The following is a 24000-nucleotide window of genomic DNA, read 5'->3' as shown; positions in this document are numbered from 1 at the left end:
AATGCTTATTGGTAAAAGTCACTTAAGATGGTCTGACTGCATGAAGTTGTTGACTTGATGTTGACTCAAGCATGTGGTGATCCAGGGAAGGAACCACTTCCTTAAACCGCTGCAAAACCTGGCTCAGTATGACTGAACCGTCTGCAGTATAAGAGAGGAGGCAGAACAAACCCCAGCAGCAGTAGACCAACAAGACTTTTCATGACTTTATCTGTTTATGTCAAAAAGCAAAGCAGTGTGCATGACATCAGTTATTTTTATACTAATTTCCTTTATAAAATGTTCACAAAAATCATGTGAAAAATAATGTATAAACAGCATATCAAATTGTGATGAGAAGAATTTTAACAAAAGAATACTTACTTTGTTTTGTAGCAGCATTTTGAAGTGGGTTTCCCCTAATTGTGACAATTACAGTTTACAGTTTATCTATAGTTAAAGTCTCTTCCGTTGCCAAAAAGCTGGTTTAAAAATATCTCACTGAGATTCTCCAAGCCAAAATAAGCACTTTCTCATCTTTCACAAAGGATCTTCAAATGCCATACAATTGCATAATATATTTTGGAGAAAACAAAGAGGGCGTGTTAAAATGTGTCTGCCAGCATACGTGGCTAAATATATGCAGACAGAATCAGAAAGGAACTCAGTCATCACAGCAGGTTTCTGTGCATCATGTCGATCTTGAAAAAGGTGTTGCTTCTTTTATCCGTGGTACCGATGGCCCTGAGCTACCCTTTCTTCCCACCAACCTGCTACTCCAAGGCTCTCAACATGGCACGGGAGCTCACCCAGATGGCAGCTGATTTGAGGATTGGCTATGAAACCGTAAGTTAGACGCTGGGATTTTTTACCAGTCTTTGATTTTTAATCCTCTAGAGGCAGATTTTTCATTTGTTAATTTATTTCTTAACTTTATAACTGGATTTTTCTTATTTTCCACCAGGGTCACTGTATGGCGCATATGCCAGAACTCTACCTTGATATACATGTAAGTATGATTTACAAATTCTGTAAAATGTCATTTAAAATTCAACATTTTCAAAATGTGCTCAAACCCAAAATCAAGGTCTTTAGAACCTTTATTCTAAGTTTATTGTAAACTTAAAATAAAGTTTGGGATTATCACCCAAACTTTATTCTAAGTTCCCTGGTTGTTTCTACACTTCTGTTGTGTTTTGACTGCAAACCTCAGGTCCTTCAAATCACATATGGGAAATCTTAATTGTTACTCATGACAGAATGCCTGTGTGATGTACAAAATGAGGGACTACATCTCCCTGGTGGAAGACCTGAGACTGCGGCGCTGTGGTTACACCAGAGAAGTGAGGAAGCTGGAAGTCACTCTGCGGCAGCTCTTCATCGTCATGGGAGAGAAATGCCATGGGGTAAGAAAGGCCACAGTCCTTTAGTGGGCATAAACTGTAACAGCCATAATATTGAATTTAGACATTACAGATTCTGTCCACAGATGCATCTTATTTAACTAAAGTTTACATTATGATAGATCCCCTGTGACAGACTGGCGTCCTGTCCAGGGTGACCCCGCCTCTCGCCCGAAACGTTTGCTGGAGATAAGCACCAGCATCCCTCCCCGACCCCGCTAGGGACAAGGGTGTTAGAAAATGGATGGATGGATATACTATGATACATGATAGATTGTCATTGACATTAAATAATGAATAATAAAATAACATTTAATTTACGCATCAGATGCCTAATTCCTTTAATTCCGAAAACGAGCCTCTACTGGCTTGTTTTTGGAATTAAATTTTGTTTTACAATATAAAAGCAAAACCAACTGAATGATTGTTTTTTAGGTGATAAACTATATATAACAAGTGTTTGACTGACTTGAATGAAAAGTCTGGCTTTAAGTAGTATTTCAATCAGGCTTTCTTCAAAGCCAAGTAGTCAGGAAACTTATTTTATTTTGAAAGTTCAGTCTCTTCTAATCATTCTAAGCCGTAACTCACCCCATTTTTTGCATGATTGCCATTTAACTACCTGAGAAATGAGTCTGTCTCCACAAGTAATATAACTGCATAAAATTGGAGCTGAACTGCTTATTTAATTTTGCAAAGTAAAATGAGACCCAATAAAAATGACCCTTATCAATCTAAGCTACAGCTTAATACACTTGAGTAAAATGTGAAGGACAGCTTAATGGCAAATATGAACACCAAACACAGTTACAGGGCATTCCTGCAGGAATGATGACTAAAATATTAGCAGGAATAAGGTAATAGTCTAACTGTGCAAACCAAAATAAGACATTCTGGTTCATTTTGTTGGCCAAAAATAACAGCATATTTTTGAATATCTGTTTACCAACAATCCCAGTCACTGCAGCGTGACTTGACACAAAATGGAAAAAAAGTCTGCAGTTTAGTGGGTCACTCAGTGAGTGCTCTGACCGGATTAGGCACGATTTATGATGCAGATTATGAGAACTGTGCTGTCCTGTGGGGACGTTTGATCCCACTCACGTGATGAGGAGAGTCACACACATCTAGGTCTGCAGACGGTGTCCTAGTCTGAGCAGACTAGGCCATGGTGTGGAAAAGGGTTTTCAGTAATTGAGGTAAATCACAGAAATACAGTAAATGGAGTGTAAGAGTCAAAGTGTCTCCAGGGAGATTGACTAGAACCTTATATCAATGTACTATTATATTGAATATCATTGTTTTAATACATATAAATACACTACTGAAAGCTTATTATGACCCCACAATTGCCATTAATTAATATTTATATGTCATACCTCTTATGTGTTTTAACAGGACCTGGTGTTTACTATCTATGACTGTGCTGCGCTGGAGCGTCCAAACAATCAATACTGAAATTCTACCGTTCTTGTCTGTCCAAAGGGAACTTAAAGAAGTGGAAAAGTCAAAGTTGTTATGTATTTCTTTTTACATTGTGTTACATTACACAACACATGATTTCTTTCAAGGAATTGTTATAAGACTGTGTTGATTTTACATAAAAAGTGTAATGTTTCTTACTGTTACAATATAACATAAAGCTAACAAAGATTATTTAAATGTTCTTTTTGCAGTGCCTTGCAAAAGTATCAGTTTTTCTTTTACACTTTTTTGCATTTTGTCACTTGCAACATCTAACCTAAATGCATGGTTTTCAATATGTTTTTTTTCACAATGAAAATCTAAAAATTGCATTTACATCCAGCATTTCTCTGATCTTCTGTTCAATAACTCAACAACTTCAGTTCCATCAGATAGTGTAAAAAGCTAGTGTTCATCAGTTTTCATCTCATTTATTTGATATTTATTTGTTTCGAGGATAACCCTTTGGAATACAGCCTCTCATTTTCAAGGGGATCATTGAGACATAATGGTATATAGTAAGTCTGAATGGATATGTAGGGTCATTGTTCTGCTTAAAAGCACATGTTTACTCTCAGGAATGGCCCTAATTTAGTTCAAGTTAATGCTGACCAGCTTTTCTGTCCCTGCTGAAGAAAACATTTACACATTGTGATGCAACCATTATCATGTTGGACTGTGTCCAGGGTTGTTTAGATCTCCCCACGAGACAAAGAAGAGCACAGTGGGAAATAGCCTATTTAACACAACTTCTGAAGGACCTTCAACATTGCTCTCAACATTTCTCTCCAGGAGACTTTGAATCATTTGTAGGAGCAAAACTGATGACGACTCTGACAGGTGATCGTTACTTTAGCAAGCTAAAACCAAATTACGTGCCAACAGTTTTTGTCCACAAAGCGCCTATACCCAACTAACAAGAATGCATTGCAGCGTAAATAACATGACAACGTCCATGTGACAATATTTAATCAAAATTTATATATATAAAAAAACAGTCTATGGTATTATTGCTGTATTATTTTTACATCTAAAATAAATATTTTAAAATCTACTGTTACAACTAATTGTGGATTCCCCTAAAGCAGGGACATTGTTTTATAAGTTAGCCAGGCTTCCGCAAGTGAAAAATCTCCAGGTTATTTGATGGCACCTGGGAGGCTGAGCTGATGTCACAGAAGCTGAACAAAGTAAACATGTGGGCATCAGTGGCAAGAGATCAGTGTGGGCAGAGTAGTGGAAACCTCTGAGGGCCGACTGAACCTGCATGAGCTTGTCTCTTTACTCCAGGCTATTGTCTCCAGAGCAGTGCAGATGAGATGAGGACATATGACTGTGTTGTGTGAACTTTATACAAACTCAAAGCATCAGCTTGAAGAGTGAAATGAAACCATGTCTGATTAAAGTGAACCACTAGAGGCGCTGTTTGTACTCAACAAATGGAATTAAAATTCTTAAACCATTCCAAATGCTTAGAACACAAATGAAAAACATAAGATGGAGAATAAAATCTTTCCCATTTTAGGAACATCCATATCAATATGACAGATAATTTAACTCTTAATAGCAAAAAGCTTCCAAAGAATCATGAGTAACGTAAGCTCTTAATACCTAAAATAAACTACAGTCTGAACCTGCTGCCTTTTATCTGATTCTAATGTTTAGGAACCCAACAAGTAAAGATTAAACTGATAGTCCTTTAATTTCATGGTATGATATTTTATTCTTTTACCAGGTTTTAGTTAGAATAATTGTATATTGAAGTATCCTCAAAACATGGAAGTACTTCAGAGAAAGCAAAAGTGTGTTCTTAGATAACACAAACGAACCAAACGAGGAGAAGCAGCTTTCAGCATCTATGCACCACAATTTTGGAACAAACTTCCAGAAAACTGTAAAACAGCTGAAACACTGACTTCTTTTAAATCTCAACTAAAAACCCACCTGTTTAGAATTGTATTTGAAATGTAATCAATTACAAATTTATTGATGGAACTTGACTTAATGCTGTGATTATTGATTCTATATTGCTTTGTGTTTCTGTGTTTGTAATGATGTAAAGCACTTTGAAATGCCTTGCTGCTGAAATGTGCTATACAAATAAAATTTGATTGATTGATTGATTGATTGAAATACGCTTTTATCATAAAGGAAGTATATTCTCCTTTTTTTAAATAAAGAAAAAACTATCTCTCATCAGGATAATTATGAGATAAAATGTAATATGCATAACTGTGTCTACTGACTTGGTTGCAAGTCACCAAGCCTTCTCTTAAAGAGGACAAAACAGACTGACAGACTCTGGGACATGTTGCTCAGATGGACAGCAGAAACAGACAACAAAAATGGAAAAGCTCCATGAAGCCATCATATTGTTTGAGTGATGCCATAGTTTCATAATTTGTGTGTTCAAGATCTCAATCATTCATTGCTAATATGCCTGCTATCATAACAGCAAGGAATATTTTAATAGTTATTTTCATTTAATTGTCTAATTAATTTCATTTGGAGAGATGATTTCTCTCATTATTCACAAAAAGCTTTTAGATCAAATACACTGCTTGGGTGTTAAAGTCTGATGAAACCAAGTTTTTAGTTAGTATGAGACCATGTTTGTCAAAGAGATTAGACTCACACATATGTGAAAATTATAAAGAGAAGCCTTGTGCTGATGGCATCATGTTTGTGATGTATTCTCCTGACTTTAGTTAAAAGCAGCTCTGCATCTGAACACCATAGGAAGATAAAAATAAGTTTTATCTTCCTATGGTAGTAGCTCTATACATTTTCATAGTATAGAGCTATAAAAAAGTACAGAATACCTCTTTTTTGTTGTCATGCCTTAATTAAATTTTAGTATCAGACAAAGACGGTCTGAGTAAATACAAGATGCACTATTCAAATGAGGATTTTATTTATTAAGGGAAAGCGGTATCCAAATGTGTGAAAAAGTAATCTCCCCCATGGCTAAATCATGAATTAACTGGGATTACTGGGATAGTGTTAAATCTTCCCAGGTGTGGCTGCTCTATCAAAATGTTTGAGTTTGCATTGAAAACTCAACTCAACCAGAAGGTTACAGGAGAACTCTGAACAAACCTAAAGCACCACAGCCTCACTAAATACAGCTAAAGATGATTCAAAAACAAGACAGACTGGGAAAAAGTGGCAGTACTTGGGAGAGGTCAGTCATGGTATACTGAGTTAATGAATTTAAAAATGCTGTAATGTTTCAAAAGCTTAAAAAATATGTCTTTTTTTAGTTCATGCTTACAGTTTAATTTTCATCTACATTTGTCCTTTTACATACTTCTGATTTAGGCTACGCTCACTGACTTCTTTTTTGGTTTTTTCAATCATTTTGGGTGAAAATATTTACAGTGCAGGTGGAGCAAACGATATAGCAAATACCCAAATATGCCAGTAATGATGTTAAATTAAAATACACAGTGTGTTATTAAACTACATACATACAAGAAAATGTGGACGCTTGTTACGTGGGAAGCTCCACCAGATGGAGCTGTGTTACCATGCGGAAGGAAAAAGCAAGTTTTCTGACCTGCAGCAGTGTGAAAAGAGAAGTGATGAGAAACTAGATCAAGAAATCTAAGTGTTGAATCAAACATAAGCGTAATTAGCTATTCTGCCAATTTTACTAATTTCTTATCTTTGAGTACAAAATTTAAATTTGAGTTTTTGGGCTATAGTAGTGATGTGATATATACATAACATAAGCCTATGTATTTGTATTATGAAACAGCAGCGCGTTGTCCATTAATTAGTAGATAAATAAACACGTGGATAGCTGTCAAATACAGAGTTTCAGGCATTAACGGGGACGGCTGCGTGCGCCAACCCGGATATGAAGTTTTTTTGCACCATCTATGCCACACAGAGGACGGATTGAAGGACTACATTTCCATGACGCCACTGAAAGAGAGGGCTGTTGCGCAATAAGGTGGGGCTTCGCCTCTCGGTTTGAATCAACAAGTTGCCCAGACAGCTAAACACGCACAGTTAGACAGAGAACCCATCAGCGTGTCCACCGCTGCAGCGGCAGGTGGTCACTGCGTGCCCCGTTCTTTGCAGTTTGTAAGGCGGATTCTTGACATGTTTTCTCCTTAGACCTCGCAGATCCTCGGGAGTAAAATGGATGGAGCAGAATAACTTCTTGAAAAAGCACTCAGTTCTTTTTACTTCTTCTTAAGAAGGCGAAAAGTGAAGACAACACTTTTTTTGCGTATTGGCGTGCGTAATGCTCTCCGTGTAGAGATCGTTGTCACGTAACGTATTCTTTGATTCATTCTTTTATCATTTACATTTTATTTCTTTCAAGAAGCGTCACACTGCTAATTATGGCATTCGCAAAGTTTAGTAAAATTATCCTAAAGAAGAAACTCAAACAGTATGAGCACGTCAGCCGAGACGTGAACCCTAATGACATATGGGAGATAGTTGGAGAGCTGGGAGACGGCGCGTTTGGGAAGGTTTACAAGGTAAGACCCATTTAAAACACCTGATTGCGATTCCCTTTGTTCTGTTCTGGGTTTAGTGTTTTCTTTTTATAGCCTATCAATCACGTTTTAAGTTTAACTTATGTTTCAACAGAGAAAATTATGTAAGATGTAACAGTATTGATCACATTTATTTTTAAGTTGTTTCTGGGGTGTGGTGGACTACTCCCTGTGAGATGCTTCGCCCTTCAAACTTTTTTTTTTCTTTTTGTAAATGATAGCTATGGAAAGTATGTTGTTAGTCAGGTAGTCATGCTCAGCTTTTAAGTAGCTCTGCCCACATGAACACTACCTCATAATATCATTTTAAAACTTTATTTATTTAAACACTTTAATTACACAAATAACGCTTGTACTATACAGATTCATTACATACAGAGTGATATATTTTAAGTGTTTATATCTGTTTATTTTGATTATTGTGAGTAACAACTCATTAAAGTTTAAATAGAACATTGCATGAGATCAAAAAAGGTGTGAATGCATGGGAGGCTGCTAATTTAATATTTTTCCAAGCATGTGGGCCACAAAAGCAAAAGGTAACTGTTGAAGAGCTGGTTTGTTCAGAGTGCTGTATAGTAATGGAAGGTTGGGTGGAAGGAAAACGTACAATAAGGGAGTTTTGGGGGAGATTCAGAAAGACATGTCTTCATCTGTTGCATTCTTTTTATCAAGCCCACTCCTGTAGAGACAAGAAATGTCAGCAGTGTCTAACTGTGCAAGGAAGGAAATGAGCAAAATCATTCACATTTGCCAAAAGTCTTAGCAAATTTGACATTTTATTTTAAAATCAGTTTCAGTTTGAATGACAAGTAGAGTAGCACCAAATTCAAGTTGCTTGAGGTCTAGTGTGAAATTCAGCTCATGATTTGGGGAGCCATCATCGCTGCTGGTGTGTGTCCACTGTGTTTTGTCAAGTTTAAACTCTGCACTGCCCCTGCACCAGGCACTTCATCTTCCCTTCTGCTGACTAACCTCATGGATTCATTGATTCGACTTTTTTTCTGCAGGCACTTGGCACCAACCCACACTGCAAAAATTGTAAATACCAGCTTTAATGACCATGGTATCACTATGCTTGACTGGCCAGCAAACATGCCAAGTGCTAGCACTGCAGATAAGTTGAAGGCTGCTCATTAAATCAACCTGGGTTTCCTATAACACCTCAGCAGGGCCACAGGCTGTGTTTGGGTTTTTATTAATTGCAATCTTTAATTATGAAAACAAATGAATAAGTGCTTTAACTGTATCATTGTGTTTTTAATCAGTCTGTATACCAGGGGGCTTTTTTAATCTACCTACTGAAATTCATTACTTGTATTGGCACCTGTATTCATCCTTTCTACACTCAGTCTTTTCTGTGGCTCCACAGTACAAGTCAGCCTAACCGGCCAGTGAAAGCCCTTTTCATTAGCTCTGTGCCGCCTTCCAGACCTCAGCAACTGGCAGAGTTTTGGCTTGGAAAACTTATTTAATCTTGACCTGCTGGCATGTCAGTTTGCCTCTGTGAAACAGGGCACAGGCCCTCTGTGTCTGCACAGCCCAGTGGAGCACAGTGAATGCCTTTGACACAGCAGAGGCTGCGTTGGAGGAATTCTGCAATGACTAGAAAAGGCACTTTTTTGTCAGAAAGGAAACACTGAGTGGACATTCAGTTTTTGCTGTATGGAGCGTATGAATTGGAGAAGGTGTGAGGAAGTTAACTGTTCTAAAGTTTACTATTTTTTATTAAAACCCTTTAGACACAAGAACTAGCTTTAGGGTGACATTTGTTTGAGAAAACTTTGATGACAAACCATTTTAAGACTTTAGAGTTTGGTGTACAAGCTAAGAGCAATTCTTCAGTTTTCAGTGCTAAAACTTACAAAACGTTCACAAACCCACTCAAGGAAGAGTAAAGTACCACACTGAAATCCAATCTCTCTCTTATATGTTTATCTTTCTCCATTCAAATTACAATCCTATTCTTTGGCTTCTGTTTGCTATCCTTCTGTGGGTTTCCAAGACAACATCTTCACACCTGCAGCTGTCAGAGGGTTAGGAGGCAGAGTCACCGAGCAGATGATGACCAGAGAAGGAAGTTGTGGGACAGTTTGTCGTCACAGGGACTGATAACTTCCTGTTGCTGCTCCCAAATCTCAGAATTATCGGGTCATGTGTGGGAGGGGAAGGGCTCAATTGGTGAATTGCATATGTTTTCCATTAAACATTGTGAAGGAGGAAGACTGGGTGACAGGGTTGAGGACTGGTTTTCTCAGACTGTCGGGGGTGGACGTTAGTTGTGAATGTGTGACCTGTGCTGCTGAAGACAGAGATCTTTTCTGTCTCTGAAACCAAGCAGACATGTTTAACAGCATAATGTGGTTGAGAGTACAGAATCGCCCCGACAAAGATTCTTTAAAAGTTACTGTCACAACTGGAAAAACAAGAACCAACTTGCTAAAGAGGAAAGTTAGGTTAAATGTGGATACAAGTTTTTGATTGTGTAAAGGTCTGCTCTGCCAATAGTAAATTGATTCTAATTTCCCTGTAAGAACAAAGTATTTTTTTTTACTAAAATTGACCATTTCCATGTCTTTAGAACAAAAGTTAATAATAAAAAAAACACATATCCTCAGAAAGAGCTCAGAGTTATAGTGAAGAGTGTAAAATCATCCCAGAAATATCTGTATAAATGAAACTATTAGTAGCTAAAAAATAGTTATAATACATCTCATTTACTTGTTTCAAAATAAAAATACAGCTCATCAGATAATGAAATAAAACATGGTGTCATGATTATTGTATGAAAATTAATCATGACTATAAATAGCATCATGGTTTTATTTAAATGTGTTTAAGAAATATGCAGAAAGTGTTGCTACAGGCTGGAGGTCATTCACTGTTAGTTAACCTTGCAGTAAAAACTGAGTATGTATTAAATATTAACAAATTGGAAAACTGCCTATTATTAAGTATAATGAAACAGAAATTTCTATGCAGACCAAGCACTCAAAGATGAGTAATATTTGTGAGAAATGTTGTTTTGACAGTGTTGTCAAGTATAAACTTGTGATTATGAGAAACAGAAATGAGTTAAATAGAAAAATGTAAATAGGTTTTAAAAAAATTTCCACGGTTTAAAAAAAATAATTGCAACATTTAACATTCGGTTACTCTTCAGTTTCAGAAATATTCCTGAGCATCTGAGACTTTGTGTTCAAAATTTTGAGTCTTAATATTGCAATTATCCCAAATGATTATTGGTAATTTCATTTAAAAGGGAATTACTAGCAAATCTTATCATGGTAATCATCAAAACCAATAATTATTTCAGCCATGTAGTTTAAGATCATTTCAAAATAGCAACTTAATATTTGAGAAAACAGATTCAAATCCCAAATCATTCATTCATTGTAACTACTAAGAACCCTGAAGCAGACTTTATGCCCTTTTTGATTCTTAATCATTTATATTGGGATATGATATAAATGATCCCAATGTGTCCCAATATAACTGGGACACACAGAGACGTCACTCTGTGTGTTGCACTGCACTGCAGCTGAGTAAAATTTTACTATCAATTCAAATACAAACACCAGATGTTTAGAGTTGTCACTGAAAATTAATATTTAGTATCTTAGCAAAAGGTGTGATTTGTATGCTTAGCATTGCTAACTGGACCCTCAACTTAGCTGAGAGACTCTCAAAGAATTGCTGATATTTCCTGTTCTTATGTGACCCAAGACAAAACTGGGAATCCCCAAAAGGATAAAAATGAGGAACTTTGCTGCAGTAATTTTCTGGTATTTGCTTAATTCTCACTCCTTGTTTAGAAGTATCAGCCTAAAGTAAAAGTTAACATTCCATCAAAGACAAAACTGTTTCAGTTCAAGAAACGTCTTCACACCGTTAGCACTTTAGCTGACTTCTTTTCCAAACACTCAAATGATATGGAAAATTTCCAACTGAGTCATTTTTCCTCTGCAGCAACTTCTGCACTGAAGGTTATCAATGTCAGTATGACCTGGTAGTTCTTAGGTATGGTGTGTTCTCTTTGTCCAGCACCGTGGAAAGCTGTAGGTTAATGCAAGTGGAAGCTGCAAAATGACCTTTACCAACTTAAATATCTTAGAGTTGTGAAAGTAATAGAAGATAAACACTTCTAATCGCAGTATTTTCAGTCATTAGTGTAATGATGCTACTTTGTTTCCACAGCAGAGAAACATTACTGAAGTTTGCTTTTATCTGTTGAAATGTGATGAAAAATCAACTACAATCCCCACTGTGGGCTGATGTCTAACTTACTTGGGATGTATCTCTTTCTAGCCTGTGCTTTTTGGAACACATAGTTCTCACACCTAAAAGGGAACGTTTTCTTTTGAGTATGCTTTCTTGAGTTATTTTGTGTACGTCTGTCAAAAATGATCTTTTCTTTCCCCAATTCTTTGATGCAATGATCACTTTTTCTTCCTTATAGTTCCTGTTGCTACAAGAATATGTTTATTTTAAATGTATCTTAATTTAAAGATACATTTCTAATGTATCTTCACATAAGTAACACCAGCAGAATTAGATAGTGAACATCGTGTCTTATGTATTTGACACATTGGAAATATTATTTGCATACCCAACAAATAAGATGGTAATAAGTCAAGCATGAAACAGAGGAGTTGTACTCTTCTTCTCACTAATTAATGAGCCACATGCCGCTGAGCACACTACCCTGCTGCTGCTGCTGCTGCTGCTGCTGCTGCTGCTGCTGCTGGTGAAACGTATCCATAGACACGCCTGCAGGATGTCAGGATACGTTCTTGTCAAATTCCCACTGATCCTCTTGTTTGGATGAGTAAGAACAGAGCATGCCAAATCTGAGCTTTAACTGTGTTTCTGGTGTCTACAAGCTGGCACTAAAAAGTTAGACTCTAATAATTTAGATGAAAATACTCATTGCTTAAGAAAACTCAGTTTTAAGGCAAAAATGAAACTTGTATACGTCGTGTTAAAGTATTGTTGGTTGATAGGGATAAAACATCATATGGACATTGCTACAGAAAAAATACAGTCATGATTTTATCATATTTCCCCTTTGTAAAAAAGAAACCACTTTTAAAGATTGTTACAGAAGTTCAAACTGTTTTTTTATGAAAAGGTGGCAAAATACACATTCCACTTCAGTTTGTTGCGTTTGGGCCTGAAGAAAAAGGAAGAATATCCACCTACCTCAGATACTGTGTTCTCAATGCTAACCACACTAATCACAAATGCTAAATCATGAGCAAGAACAAACAGAATCTGTCAGCTGCATCACCATTTTCCTTTCTTTGGAATAATAAAATAAGTGTTTTCTCTCTTTCAGTCAAAGCCTCTTTTGACAGGAAGGCTAAAAAACCAAGTTTGCTGTTCTTGCATTTTGGATGTTCCTGCTTTTTAAAGAGGAATCTGTATTGGTAAACCAATAATATTCCAGACACATCCAATTGACCACAAAATCCATTAATGAATCTCTTGAATCATTATATAGTACATCTCTCTTATATTAAAGACAGTTTTTTTAGAAGAGGAATGAAATTGTCATCACTATGATTGTTGGCTACTTTTCAACTGTTTCATTTTTGTCATGTGTATATTGTAGAGAACCTGGACGTCCTCAAGACATTATGGGTTTGTTAACTTTGTTAATCTTTCTGTTGCAGACGGTTCTACATAAACAAATTAAAAAACATGGATGTTTTCGGATAGATCTGCTGTAGAATGAAAGAGAAACCGAACTGAGTGAGGGGGGGAGTCAGATTTCGACATCCTCTTTGTGTGAAGCTTGTGATGCGTTAGAACATGGCAGTACCTTTTCCGTGGTTGTGAGGGTCTTCATTTCTGTTTGAAAGTTTGGGCTTCCTCTGGTCTAATCTCCGTGGAGCAGCTGAACTTCGACAGACTGATAAGAGCCAAGCTTTGTGGGTGGGGTGTCAACATGATGGAAGCCCCCATCAGCCATGATCACATTATTAAGGTGCTTAGAAAGCAACTTTCCATCTACATCTGGTACTTTAATCATGTCGCTAGGAAGCTGTAGGTTCAAGACAGTTGGAGGATTAGCTCCATATCAGCTTCAACACAACTTGTTTTTGTTCCAACATATTTTTTCATTCTTTTCACCCCACGTTGTCATCATGCCAGTTTCCTGTCAGATGATTTGACTGAATAATCTTGCTTTACCTGTCTGAGCTTGAGGTTTTGTTATACGCTCTAAGTATGAGCTTGTAATTACTCCAGTGTTTCGCTCTTTACGTGGGCTGTGAGCAGGAAGTGTTGCTCATCTGTCATGAGATTTATGGTTTTAGAACCCCACGATGTGATGACAGATTAAAATATAGCTGCAGTTTCCTTTAAGCTAGTGAACGAAGTATCATCGTTCATGCGTTGTTGACCTGATTTCTTTTGTTTTTGTAACTTGCTGCATCAAGGTTCACTGTGGGGCATTTCTCTACACTGATCAAAACTTTCACATCCTAAAGGCAGATTGCTTCATTTCAGGGTGTGTTTTTTTGGTCTAGGCCTGAGCCTAACAATGTGACATGCTTCACGCCCAGGACGCCTGTGAAAGCAAAAAATATGTGTTCAGATGTAGTCAGCAGCTTGAGTAAGAGAGGAAGAAGAAATATGTGAAACTGTTTTTGTACGCTTTAAGCAGTAAGAGTGACATTTTCTCAAAGAGCCGTAGCAACAGGGCTGAGTGTGTTTTTTAAGGTTGGGGTTAGCTGTGAGATCAGGCATTAAGATTGTGTTTCCTCTTACTGCTCAAGGTGAAAGTTAAGTGGCGGTTTGAATGTCTTGAAGTAATATTTGTTTTCTGCAAAGTACTTCTTGAGTAAAACAACCTGTATTTAATTCAAGTTTACATATACAATACCCCTTTGACAAATAAATAAAAAAGCAAACAAATTTTATATTTTAGCACAGCAGTACAACATTTACAAAGGAACCATCAGAAAAATCCATCTATTAATTTGATTGTGTTTATCAGGAAGATTGTATTTCATTTAAACCCACTAGTGCCTTTAAAATTGTGAAGCTTAACAACTTCCTGTAAATAAATATTACTGAAACATGTTTGTAATGTAATCTTTACTTTTTAAAGTTGCTCTGTGTTGCTAAGAGCTCTACTAATATAACTTATCAAAGACCAATTTTTCTTAGATAGATGAGAATAAGTCACGTTAAGTCAGGAAATGGCAACAAATGTAATTTGCCTTTACTTGCCCATAGCTGCAGTCAGAGCAATAGTATCGTAGCACGACGTGGTGAGTGTCTGCTCAGTCTCCCCCTGCTTGGCAAAGCCAGCGTTCATAACGAAGTAAAGTGTGAAACTCAAACATAATCTGAGAAGTGAATGTAAGCAATGAAAACACCAACACATTGCTGGGTTCATGAACAAACACTAAGCTTTGGAAGAAGCTGAGTGTTCAGTTGTTTGGGAGTCTTTTAAGATCACAATTACATTTGCTGTCTGAGTTTCCGAACACATATTCATTTTTAAAATTTTCACAAATCTCTTTTAATTTACGTATATGTTTACTCAGTAAGTCCTGAACTATATGAATGGTTTCTGCCTTAAAGTGTCATTTGCATGTGTGGATATTTGGTATATAGGAAATATTAAGTCACTAAACTGGTAGAACTCTTGTGTGTATCAGACCAAAATCTCACATTAACCAAAATAATACAATTTCTTGTGTTACAGTTTTTTAGGATGCCATGAAGTGAGTTTTAAAGATAAAATTTTTTCTACTAACTAGAACAAATTTTATTTGTGTTATTTGTGTTCTTGTTTTACTGCTGTCCTGCTCCACAGAGTCTGTTTCAAGAATCTTCTCTAAATTAAAGCAGCTAACTCATATTTGAAGAATTGAAGAATGCAGCAGAGAGACAGTTTTTTAAACTTTATCAGCAGGAGTGTTTCCTGCTCCTGCTGGGACGCGGTGGTGGGAAAGCTTGCATGATGCTTACAGCCAAAATTTAACTTTTGTTCACACTTATTGTAAATTATTGTGGTTTCTTCTTTCCAGAAGTCATAAGGGGTTAAAATAGTCAGGATTTTCTGAAAACTGTCATCAGGTGATTGTCCAACTTGGAGAAAGCTGAAAATTAAAGTGTTTTTTATTTTATTTTTTTATTAACTCTACAACCTCCCTGCTGAAGGGATACTGAAGCATTACTATGAACATTAACTGATCACCTTCATTACAAACCTCGCGATACATAGAAAAAAAACTCATCCTGGACTTTGCATTCTTGTACAAATATGGCATTTGACACAGTTGTAACAGACTGAGACAAGTAGCTACCTCTTTAAATAAATAGGTACTCTATATCCAGGTCAGTCATTTAACATTGTTACTCTTTTGAAAGCAAGGGCTTTACCTCTATGGATGGCTGGTGTCAGAGGTGATAGAGGCACTAAGCTACATTCCTTCTTTCAAAAATGTGGTGAGAGCCTCCAGGGGAGGGGCAGTTAACAGGTTTATAAAGGGGCAAAGGTCTAACTTGCTCACTTTATAATCCCTGAAGGAAGCTGTGTGTTTTGTTCAAAGCATAACTCGGCAAACAGGCTGAAAATACATATCAGCATGCGAAATGCTTGTACAACCTGGAAGGGATTGAACTTTGTGTGTTCTCTTTCTTGGTGTTAGGCTGTGTTGGGGTCAGTGGACACTTTGATTTGTCTCTTTAGACGTTTATATGGACAAAGATTTCATTAGAAGGTTTATATGAGAAGCTGGTGGTTCAACTATGTCACTTTTGTACATTTTTGGTCAGGAATGTTTGAAGCCTCAACTGGAGACTCATCCATCCATCTGCTTTCAACACCTCCACAGTTTTTATCAATGACTCTGCTGACAGGCTCAAGTGTTGACGCTGTTTCTCAGCTTGATTCATTTAAAAGGAGCATGCCTGACTGTGAATACAAAGAGTGTAAATAGATGGCAGACATGGAGTGTATGAGTCTGAGTTGGTCATTAAATGCAGTACATTTGTCTGCTGACACATGGACCAGCATCACCTGCTTTTACAGCCCACCCTTTTCATTTCAGTGGGCAGGTAGTGAAAAGAGCCAGTTGCATTTAAATGATAATAATATAATCAGCGGGGATGAACAAAACTTTGCTGTGGGCTGATGTTGTGCTGCAAAGGCATAAAATAAGAAATCCATCCATCCATCCATTTTCTGTACACCTATCTCCAGCTAACGTTCTGGGCGAGAGGCGGGGTCACCCTGGACAGGTCACCAGTCTGTCGCATAAAATAAGAGATTAGAATTTTAAATGGAGTTTTTTCTCCATGTCTGGAGTTATCTCCAGACATGGAGATAATCAGAAAACAGATGACTAATCTTTAAACTTATGACGCAGAAGGCTTCAATCCTTGATGCACTAAATGGTTAATCAGAAATCCAAATGATCCTTTTTTTGTCTTTGAGTAATATAACTTGGCGCAAGTTATTAAATGGCCTTATTTTCCCTGATTTATTGTTGCTTCACTGCAGAAGAGAAAAGAAAACAAAACATATTTTTGGCCCAAAGCCAGCATCTAGAATGTTATTTCTCAACCAAAAGACGAACACAAGTGGCAGATGAGATCCTGAATGATTGGCATGTGGAGTTTCATCGTGTTAAAGCAGCATTTTGTGTCATTGTCACGTCCTTCTTCGAAACAAACTGCATTCTGCACATATTAAAACAGCAGCTCTCTGTTGCAAGACCATTGGTGTTAAACTGGTCTGCCTGCAGTCCAGACGTTTTAATCTCTAAAACATTTGGTGGCTTTAAGAGTAATTTTAAATCAACAACTAGAATTGTTGATCGAAATTTAGAAAGGCCACAAATGATCTGATAACCAAAAAGGCATCTAACTGCCTTTTCTTATGGCAGTTTGCAAAAAAAAAAACAACTTACAGTAAGTCAGTTAGATGAGAAAGAAGAGTAAGAAGAAGGTCCATTGAGAAACCGTGGAAACTGCTTTCAAACAAAGCCAGTGATTGTTGTTGTAGGAGTGAAGAGTCTGTGGGTTTGAAACGGGACTGTTGTTTTCTCTTGGGATGCCTGCAAGCAGCTACACTATGCAGTCAGCTGGAGTTCTGCTTCCTCAGAGCTGTTCATCTTAAATAACTTACCTTCATCCTTCTTCAACAGTTTGGAATCTACAGTGCAACTCAGGAGGTCCCTTTTGAGATGCACTGAGGTGTTTAAGCGTTCCTTCCTCTCTCTGAGTGTTACCACTTGCTAAGGCTCACATACAAACATGCATCTTTATGTTTTATACTCAAGGGGCCCGTTTGACGTCACACATTCCCCTGAGCTACCTTCACACAAGAGGTTGTGAATCTGCTTCTCAACCTCTTCGCTCCGACTCCCCTTCAGTCACCAGAAGGCTAGAGGCACATTCCTCAGCCTTGTTACCACTGAGATGTTAACATGTGTGTCCTGAGGTTCTTTTGAACATGTGTCCAGGAGTTAAGCAACAGTCTTCTCTGATTTGGGAATAAAAAGTTGTAAATTTCCATAAGTTAAAGGATCTTTGCTTTGTTAATTCTGAAAATTTCCCTGGAGTCTGGTAGCAGCTGAGTTCTGGACCTTCTTTTTCACCGGATGGACATCAGAACTGTCTGGTCCTGCTGATATACTCCTGCAGTTTGCTTAGGCTCACTGTGTAGAAGCAGAGCTGCGATATTAGCAGTGCAATGAAAGTGTCACCGTCTCTTTGTTTGCTGTTGAGGTCTGACCAACTGACTGATGGTTTAGGTTGGACTGCCATCCTGTTGACTCACTCTGCGGGTTCCTCTCTGATGAGGAGGTGCTGAATGGCTTCTCTCGAACACTCGCTTACTAGACTTTTGTGCACAACTCGTGTGCACTGGAAGTCATGGCACAACATGAAGAGTGTGTGTTGCTGAGAGTCTGTTTGTTCAGATGTTTTCCCACAGACCCTGTGAAGCATGAAGGCATTAAGCCACGCCAGACTGTTTAGTCTGTGGAATTCCTACAGCTCTGTGATTGGACATGTGTACCCAGAAACCTGCATTATTAAATTTTTATAGTTTCTGTCAACACCAATAAACTTGCTTCCAAATAGTTGAATTATTCTTTTGGTAGTGAAAAGAATAATGAACATATTTTTTTTTTATAAAGCTTCATTGATAAGAATTTATTTACAAATTTTTGTTTGGAATTTATCAAAGCTTTAACAATTCAGTTCATTCAGATTTCTCTTTTGAAAACTATAACAAGACGAGATGAGAATTGTGTTTAAAATATCTTCTAGCCTTTTTGGGACAAGTGGTCATTGTTATTTAAATTATGAGCAGAAATGATGTCATTTTTGCAAGAGCGCTTCTCAGTTTTAAACAAATACATCATTGAAGAGCTGACTATTTATACCCGCTTAAACTTATGTACAAATTATCTGTAATTAATAGACAATATAGATCCTTAGCGTAACCCTGAGATTTCTAAATGACTGACATTCTAAATCCGTTGTGTTTAACAAATGAGAAGTTGGAAGCCCAAAAGGAAAAACGAAGCGCCTTCATTTTACTTAGTTTAGACTTCCTGTTACCTGCTAGTGCTGAAAATGATTCCATTCCTATTTTTCTGTTCCACATATATTTCTTCTTTGGCTTTTTAATGGTCGTAGATGCCAACAACAAAGTTGCAGTTCTAAACATAGAGTTCTAACTTCATAATCACAATAGCCCGTCTGTCCTTAACATCCCAGCCTGCATTCACAACATACTGTCCTTCACATGATGTTCATCTCGGTTCATTCTGTATGTGTGAGTCACTGATTTATCTGCTTATGTTTACCAAGAACTACTGGTATGCCTTTTATTTTTTGTTTTTGTTTTTATGGTTCCTCTCTCTGTGTTTCCTTGAGAAATGTGGTGCGTCTTTAAATGTTAATCCACATTTTAATTGCTGTTTGGTGAAACTCGATTTATTCTTTCCTTTGGGTGCCAGAGGAATTAGAAGCAGCTCAATGAGTTTGTTATTCTGTAAAAAAAAAATCATATTTCTGTTTGGGTTTTTTTTATGATGTGTTGAAATGTTGATAATACTATTCATATGATTTTTGATATTTCATTTCTTTAATTTGCGTCATAAACATATGTTCACTTTTAGTCACAGCCACACCCTGAAACCTCTATAATTTGATGTTTTCTGTGGAAATGTAAGAAAAGTGACTCGATTGCAGACATCTGAAATTCTTGATCTCACATAATTAACTGAGTGGAAGAAAACGTATAGTTGATTTTCAACAAGAACTGTCGTAAGTGAATCGACTGAAGTGCAATAATTCTGCTTAAAAGGTCTGAAGTGACTTGTGCTCATTGAAATTAATGTTTTGTCTGTTTTTTGCAGGCCTGTAACAAGGAGACTGGGGTTCTGGCTGCAGCCAAAGTGATTGAGACAAAATGTGAGGAGGAGCTGGAAGACTACATGGTGGAGATTGACATCCTGGCTAAATGTGACCACCACTACATCGTCAAGCTCCTCGATGCGTTTTACTATGAGAACAAACTCTGGGTATGTTGACATTTCATCTGTTTTGTAATGTTGCTCCTCTGGGATCTACTGTTTGCAACGCTCCAATCGTTTATCTGAGAAGTGCCTCTATAGTAGTGCTTTGGAAAATAGGAGGATTATTTATGAAGTTGATCACAAGAACTTTTCTTACTCATTTTCTCTTATTTGCAATACCTATTTTGAAAAAAATGTTGGATGCTTTAAATAATTCTTGAAAAAGCCCTCTTTGCAGCTCGTTGTGAAACTATTCCTATCACTCAACTTTGTTTTTTTTTACATAAGAAAATCTGAAAAGTATGTGACCTAATGGTGGAGTTAGTGAGTTCAGGGTGATGTGCTGTGTGTTCTTATGCCTTTAGTTTAACAATGATTTTCTTTCATAATAGCCATATTTTTGCAGCAGGTGTGTAATAGTTGTCCCGTCAAAATATTCTCCCACTTTACCTGTGGATCCCTCCAGCTCCTCCAGAGTAACCCTAGACCTCTTCTCTGATAAATTATGTATCCAACTGACTTTTAAATTTTGGTGAGCAGCCATCACTTGCTAGGTTTCCAGAAATACCGTAGTCTTTTCATTTTCAGATGATTGATTGAAAACTGCTTCAGGAGATTTTCCAAGCCTTGGCTGTTTTTCTCTAACATACGTTAGAGTTCTGTCCATGGTCATAATGATTTCAATGTTCTCTAACAAATCTTTGAGGCCTTCACAGGACACCCAGATTCATACTGAGATTAAACACAGGTAGACTTTGTTGACTTATTAGGCAACTTCTGAAGGCAACTGGTTGTGCTGGATTTTAACTGGGGGTGTCAGATTACAGGTGCTGAATAGATACTGCACCATACTTGTAATTGTTGCTCTTTCACATAAAATCACAATCTCAAAGGAAGCTTTGTTTTTTTTTTTGCTGCTTCACCTCACCTTGAGTCCATTTCTGTCTAAACACAATATGAAAAGTTTAAATTATGATTTGGAGTTGCAGTCCATCCCCAGGGTAACGTAATGTTTCAGAGATGACCCCATCCTCACCCTGATGTTACTGCAAGAAAGATTAATTTCACTCAAGTGTTTTCTGCTCTTCAGTCTTTCCTTATCTCCACACTCACTTTGAGTCCAGATGAAACCGTTCTTGTAATCCTTCCACTGGCCAAAACAAATAATGGTGACCTCATGTTGGGACACAACCTTGCATTATCTGAAGAACTGCATTACAGGGTCAAGTCTAAAGATAGAAATGAGCAGAATTTCCTTTTTTGGAGGAACCAAATGAACAAAAAAAAGTATTTTCCACTGAAGCATTAAACATTTCGCTAAACGCAGTAATGGTGTGATATTCATTGATGAGTTTTCATAGATGCAACACAAAAAAGGTTGTGTGTGATTCTATATTCAGTGATTTTATCATTTGAAGTTTTAAGTAAAATAAATGTTGAGATGGGTTCCCATGTGGATGACAGAGTACCCAGGTCTTTGAGTCCGCATAATTGAAATTAAACTTTCAGCTTATCTCATTTAATAAAGCTGCACTGTGGACACTGCCCTGCAGTCGCTGTGCCTGACAAGCCATTGAGGCTCATTTCAACCTGACCTGAGATCTGCAGAACACAAACACCTTTTCAGATCACACAGCGCCCTATTTTGCAACCTTATAATTATTTGTGCTGTTGCATTTTCTCACATAGAAAAACTGAGTCAGAGATGGCTGCTTCTGTGTTTTTAATTCAGATGTTCTGCACATTCTGATGCAGAACATCAGAATGTGGGTCATGCAGACCTACATCCATCCCGATGTCGATCATTTGAGCTGTCAGCAGATGAACCATAATTACATTTTAAGATCAAAATTCCCACATGTAAATGTGTTCTGAGTTTGGCTGACCTGATTTTCATAATTTATTATTGTTGATAACTAGAAGAGAAGTGGTGAAATTTACAATAGTTTCCTTTCGAAGGCACATTTACTATATAATAAATGACAGTCATTTTTAAGGGAAATTTTGTGAGAGAAAACATTTCCTTTTCACAGCGGATTCACAGTAATGACAAAGTTGTTGCAAACATACTCTGGAATCATTTCTGAATACTGAAGAAAACCCTTCAAAAACTTTTAGGTCAACTTTCAAAGCCACACAAATGAAACGCCTTTCAATGCTGATCTGGATGTTAGACATGACCTGAGCTGCACCTCTGCATGCAGCTGCAGTGAGTTTTGGTCATAGCTGAAATTCCAGAGTATTGAACGTAAACCCTCCCCATCAGACAGTTTATACTGGTATGTCGGATATACAAACATCACCTTTTTGTTGCATTTAAACCACACACTTCCTGTGGGTTTGCGTGTCTGCATTAGAGTTGCAGCTTTTGCTTCACTGCCTTGTTTCTAAGTTGTTTTCAGGTACCAACACGACTTAGTAAAAGTCTGACAACTTATTATGATCTGTGAAAACGTTAATTTTGAATTGAGGCCTTAGTAACCCTGCAGCTCGGTGTGCTGGGCAGGGTACACTGCTGGACTTTAATATGGACCCACCCGTTCTGCTGTCCACCTCGTATGAGAATGTCAATAGAAAGGAGGAGGAGAAAAAGCTGTTTGTTCTACCTCAGGAAACAATTTGATATTGAAGAAAGCGAAGTGGCTCTCCCCAACAGTGCGAGACAAATAAGGCCTTTAACATGGTGCTGATATCAGCAAGCATAGAAGAACAAACAGAGAGAGGAGGAGGATGGAGGAGAAGAGCAGGACAGTGGAAAAGGTAGAGAACAACGGCAGAACCACAAACAAGAGCACATCAGTTAACTCACTGATGACACCAAAACAAATTCAGTCTCTTGCTGCCTGAGTGAGATTGTTCAGTGTAACCCACATGCTATATAATAATGGTCAAAATTACAAAGATGCAGTCTGAAGACAATCAAAACCAAATAAAAACTTTATTAAGCCTCCATCAGTCCTCATTGTTAAAATTGGCTCCAGAGTTTTGCTTTAATTTCAAAACTCTAGAGATGTGTCCCTCCTTTGATATTTTAACAAACTCTAGGATGGAAACAGTTAAGTTTATCTCCCACTAGAGATCATCTTTGTAAATTGTGGCCACTTTTACTGCAGACTATTCTCGTCTGCTGTAAGATGAAGTCCAGCCTCACAGCCTAACCCTTGTTTCAGTTACTGTTGAATTCAAGCCTTTTGAAAAATGTTTTAATAGATACTTCTACAATGCAAAAGCTGTCAATGCTTTCTTACAGTCGTGTTAAAAGTTGCTTCCATATAATCTGTTACTACAGAAAGAGCTGTTGTACCAAATGCCAATTCTCAAGATTAAAATGGTGATTTGCACCCGTAGGTCAAGGGTCAGTCTCTGCCTTGAGTGAAGGAGCTAATTAACTTTGTGTATTAGTAATGTTTAGATGGAGAGACTGAGGCTCTGCTTGTACTCATGCTGGTGCTGCTCTGGTCTGGCATGATAAAGAAAAACCTGTGTCAAACAGAAAAACCCTTGGTTTATCACTCTGCCTGTGTTCTGACCCCAACCTGAGGTTATGAGATATGGATCTAAGCCAAAAGATTCATATCTCAGAATCCCGGATACAAAAGGCTGAAATCAGCTCCTTCTGCAGGATGACTAGGCTCAGTTTGAGATATTTGATGAGGAGGTCTAAACAGCTGCTTCTTTGTTTTGAAATGAGTCATTACTGAGTTGGTTTGGCATTTGATCAGGATGCTTCCTGGCATCTTTGCATGGAGGTTTTCTGGGTGCGTTTCCAACCAGGAGGGAACACTAAGGCATAACCAGAACCTGCTGAAGGTCTGCCGGGAAAAGCCTGGGGATTGTAAAATGAGAATGTCATTAGGGAGACTGAAGTCTGGGTTTCCCTCCTGGACCTGCTTTCTTCATGATCCAGTCTCCAAAGGTAGAAGAACATGGATTGATGGACTAATGTATAAGAATCACAGATTGCATGTAAGCTTTAACCAGGCTGGATGCTGATCACACCATTCTACTTTTCCTTCCCTGTCCAACCATAACCTCTCATGTAGATCTCGTCACTTTGCCGTTTAGATGCAATGTTAGTAGCTCGGT

General features: G+C 37.6%; 2 protein-coding genes across 2 annotated transcripts in view; both read left to right on the top strand.

The window, feature by feature from the left end:
• Window positions 1-613: 613 nt before the first annotated feature.
• On the top strand, window positions 614-3775 carry cytl1 (cytokine like 1). Its single transcript, XM_032575589.1, has 4 exons — window positions 614-825; window positions 944-988; window positions 1239-1385; window positions 2781-3775. The coding sequence occupies exons 1-4, from the start codon at window positions 673-675 to the stop codon at window positions 2838-2840; spliced, it is 405 nt and encodes a 134-aa protein (XP_032431480.1). The 5' UTR covers window positions 614-672; the 3' UTR covers window positions 2841-3775.
• A 3070-nt stretch (window positions 3776-6845) lies between these two features.
• The window catches only part of stk10 (serine/threonine kinase 10), a 39038-nt gene continuing 21883 nt past the window's right edge, over window positions 6846-24000 (top strand). Inside the window, exons 1-2 of the mRNA XM_032577299.1 lie at window positions 6846-7342; window positions 19756-19920. Of these exons, the coding sequence (XP_032433190.1) occupies window positions 7202-7342; window positions 19756-19920 (306 nt within the window). The 5' untranslated portion in view covers window positions 6846-7201. The remainder of the gene's footprint in view (window positions 7343-19755; window positions 19921-24000) is intronic.

This window comes from Xiphophorus hellerii, chromosome 11, assembly GCF_003331165.1.
Source record: "Xiphophorus hellerii strain 12219 chromosome 11, Xiphophorus_hellerii-4.1, whole genome shotgun sequence".
NCBI lineage: Eukaryota > Metazoa > Chordata > Actinopteri > Cyprinodontiformes > Poeciliidae > Xiphophorus > Xiphophorus hellerii.
The sequence above is the reverse complement of the archived record's forward strand: the minus strand, read 5'-3'. Positions and strand labels throughout refer to the sequence as shown.

What these genes read in the sequence shown, in the direction of transcription:
- cytl1 (XM_032575589.1), top strand. Translation starts at nt 673, where the DNA reads ATGTCGATCTTGAAAAAGGTGTTGCTTCTTTTATCCGTGGTACCGATG. An exon ending in TGAGGATTGGCTATGAAACC is followed by an intron (nt 826 to 943) that starts GTAAGTTAGACG and finishes ATTTTCCACCAG; the next exon opens with GGTCACTGTATGGCGCATAT. An exon ending in TGGGAGAGAAATGCCATGGG is followed by an intron (nt 1,386 to 2,780) that starts GTAAGAAAGGCC and finishes GTGTTTTAACAG; the next exon opens with GACCTGGTGTTTACTATCTA.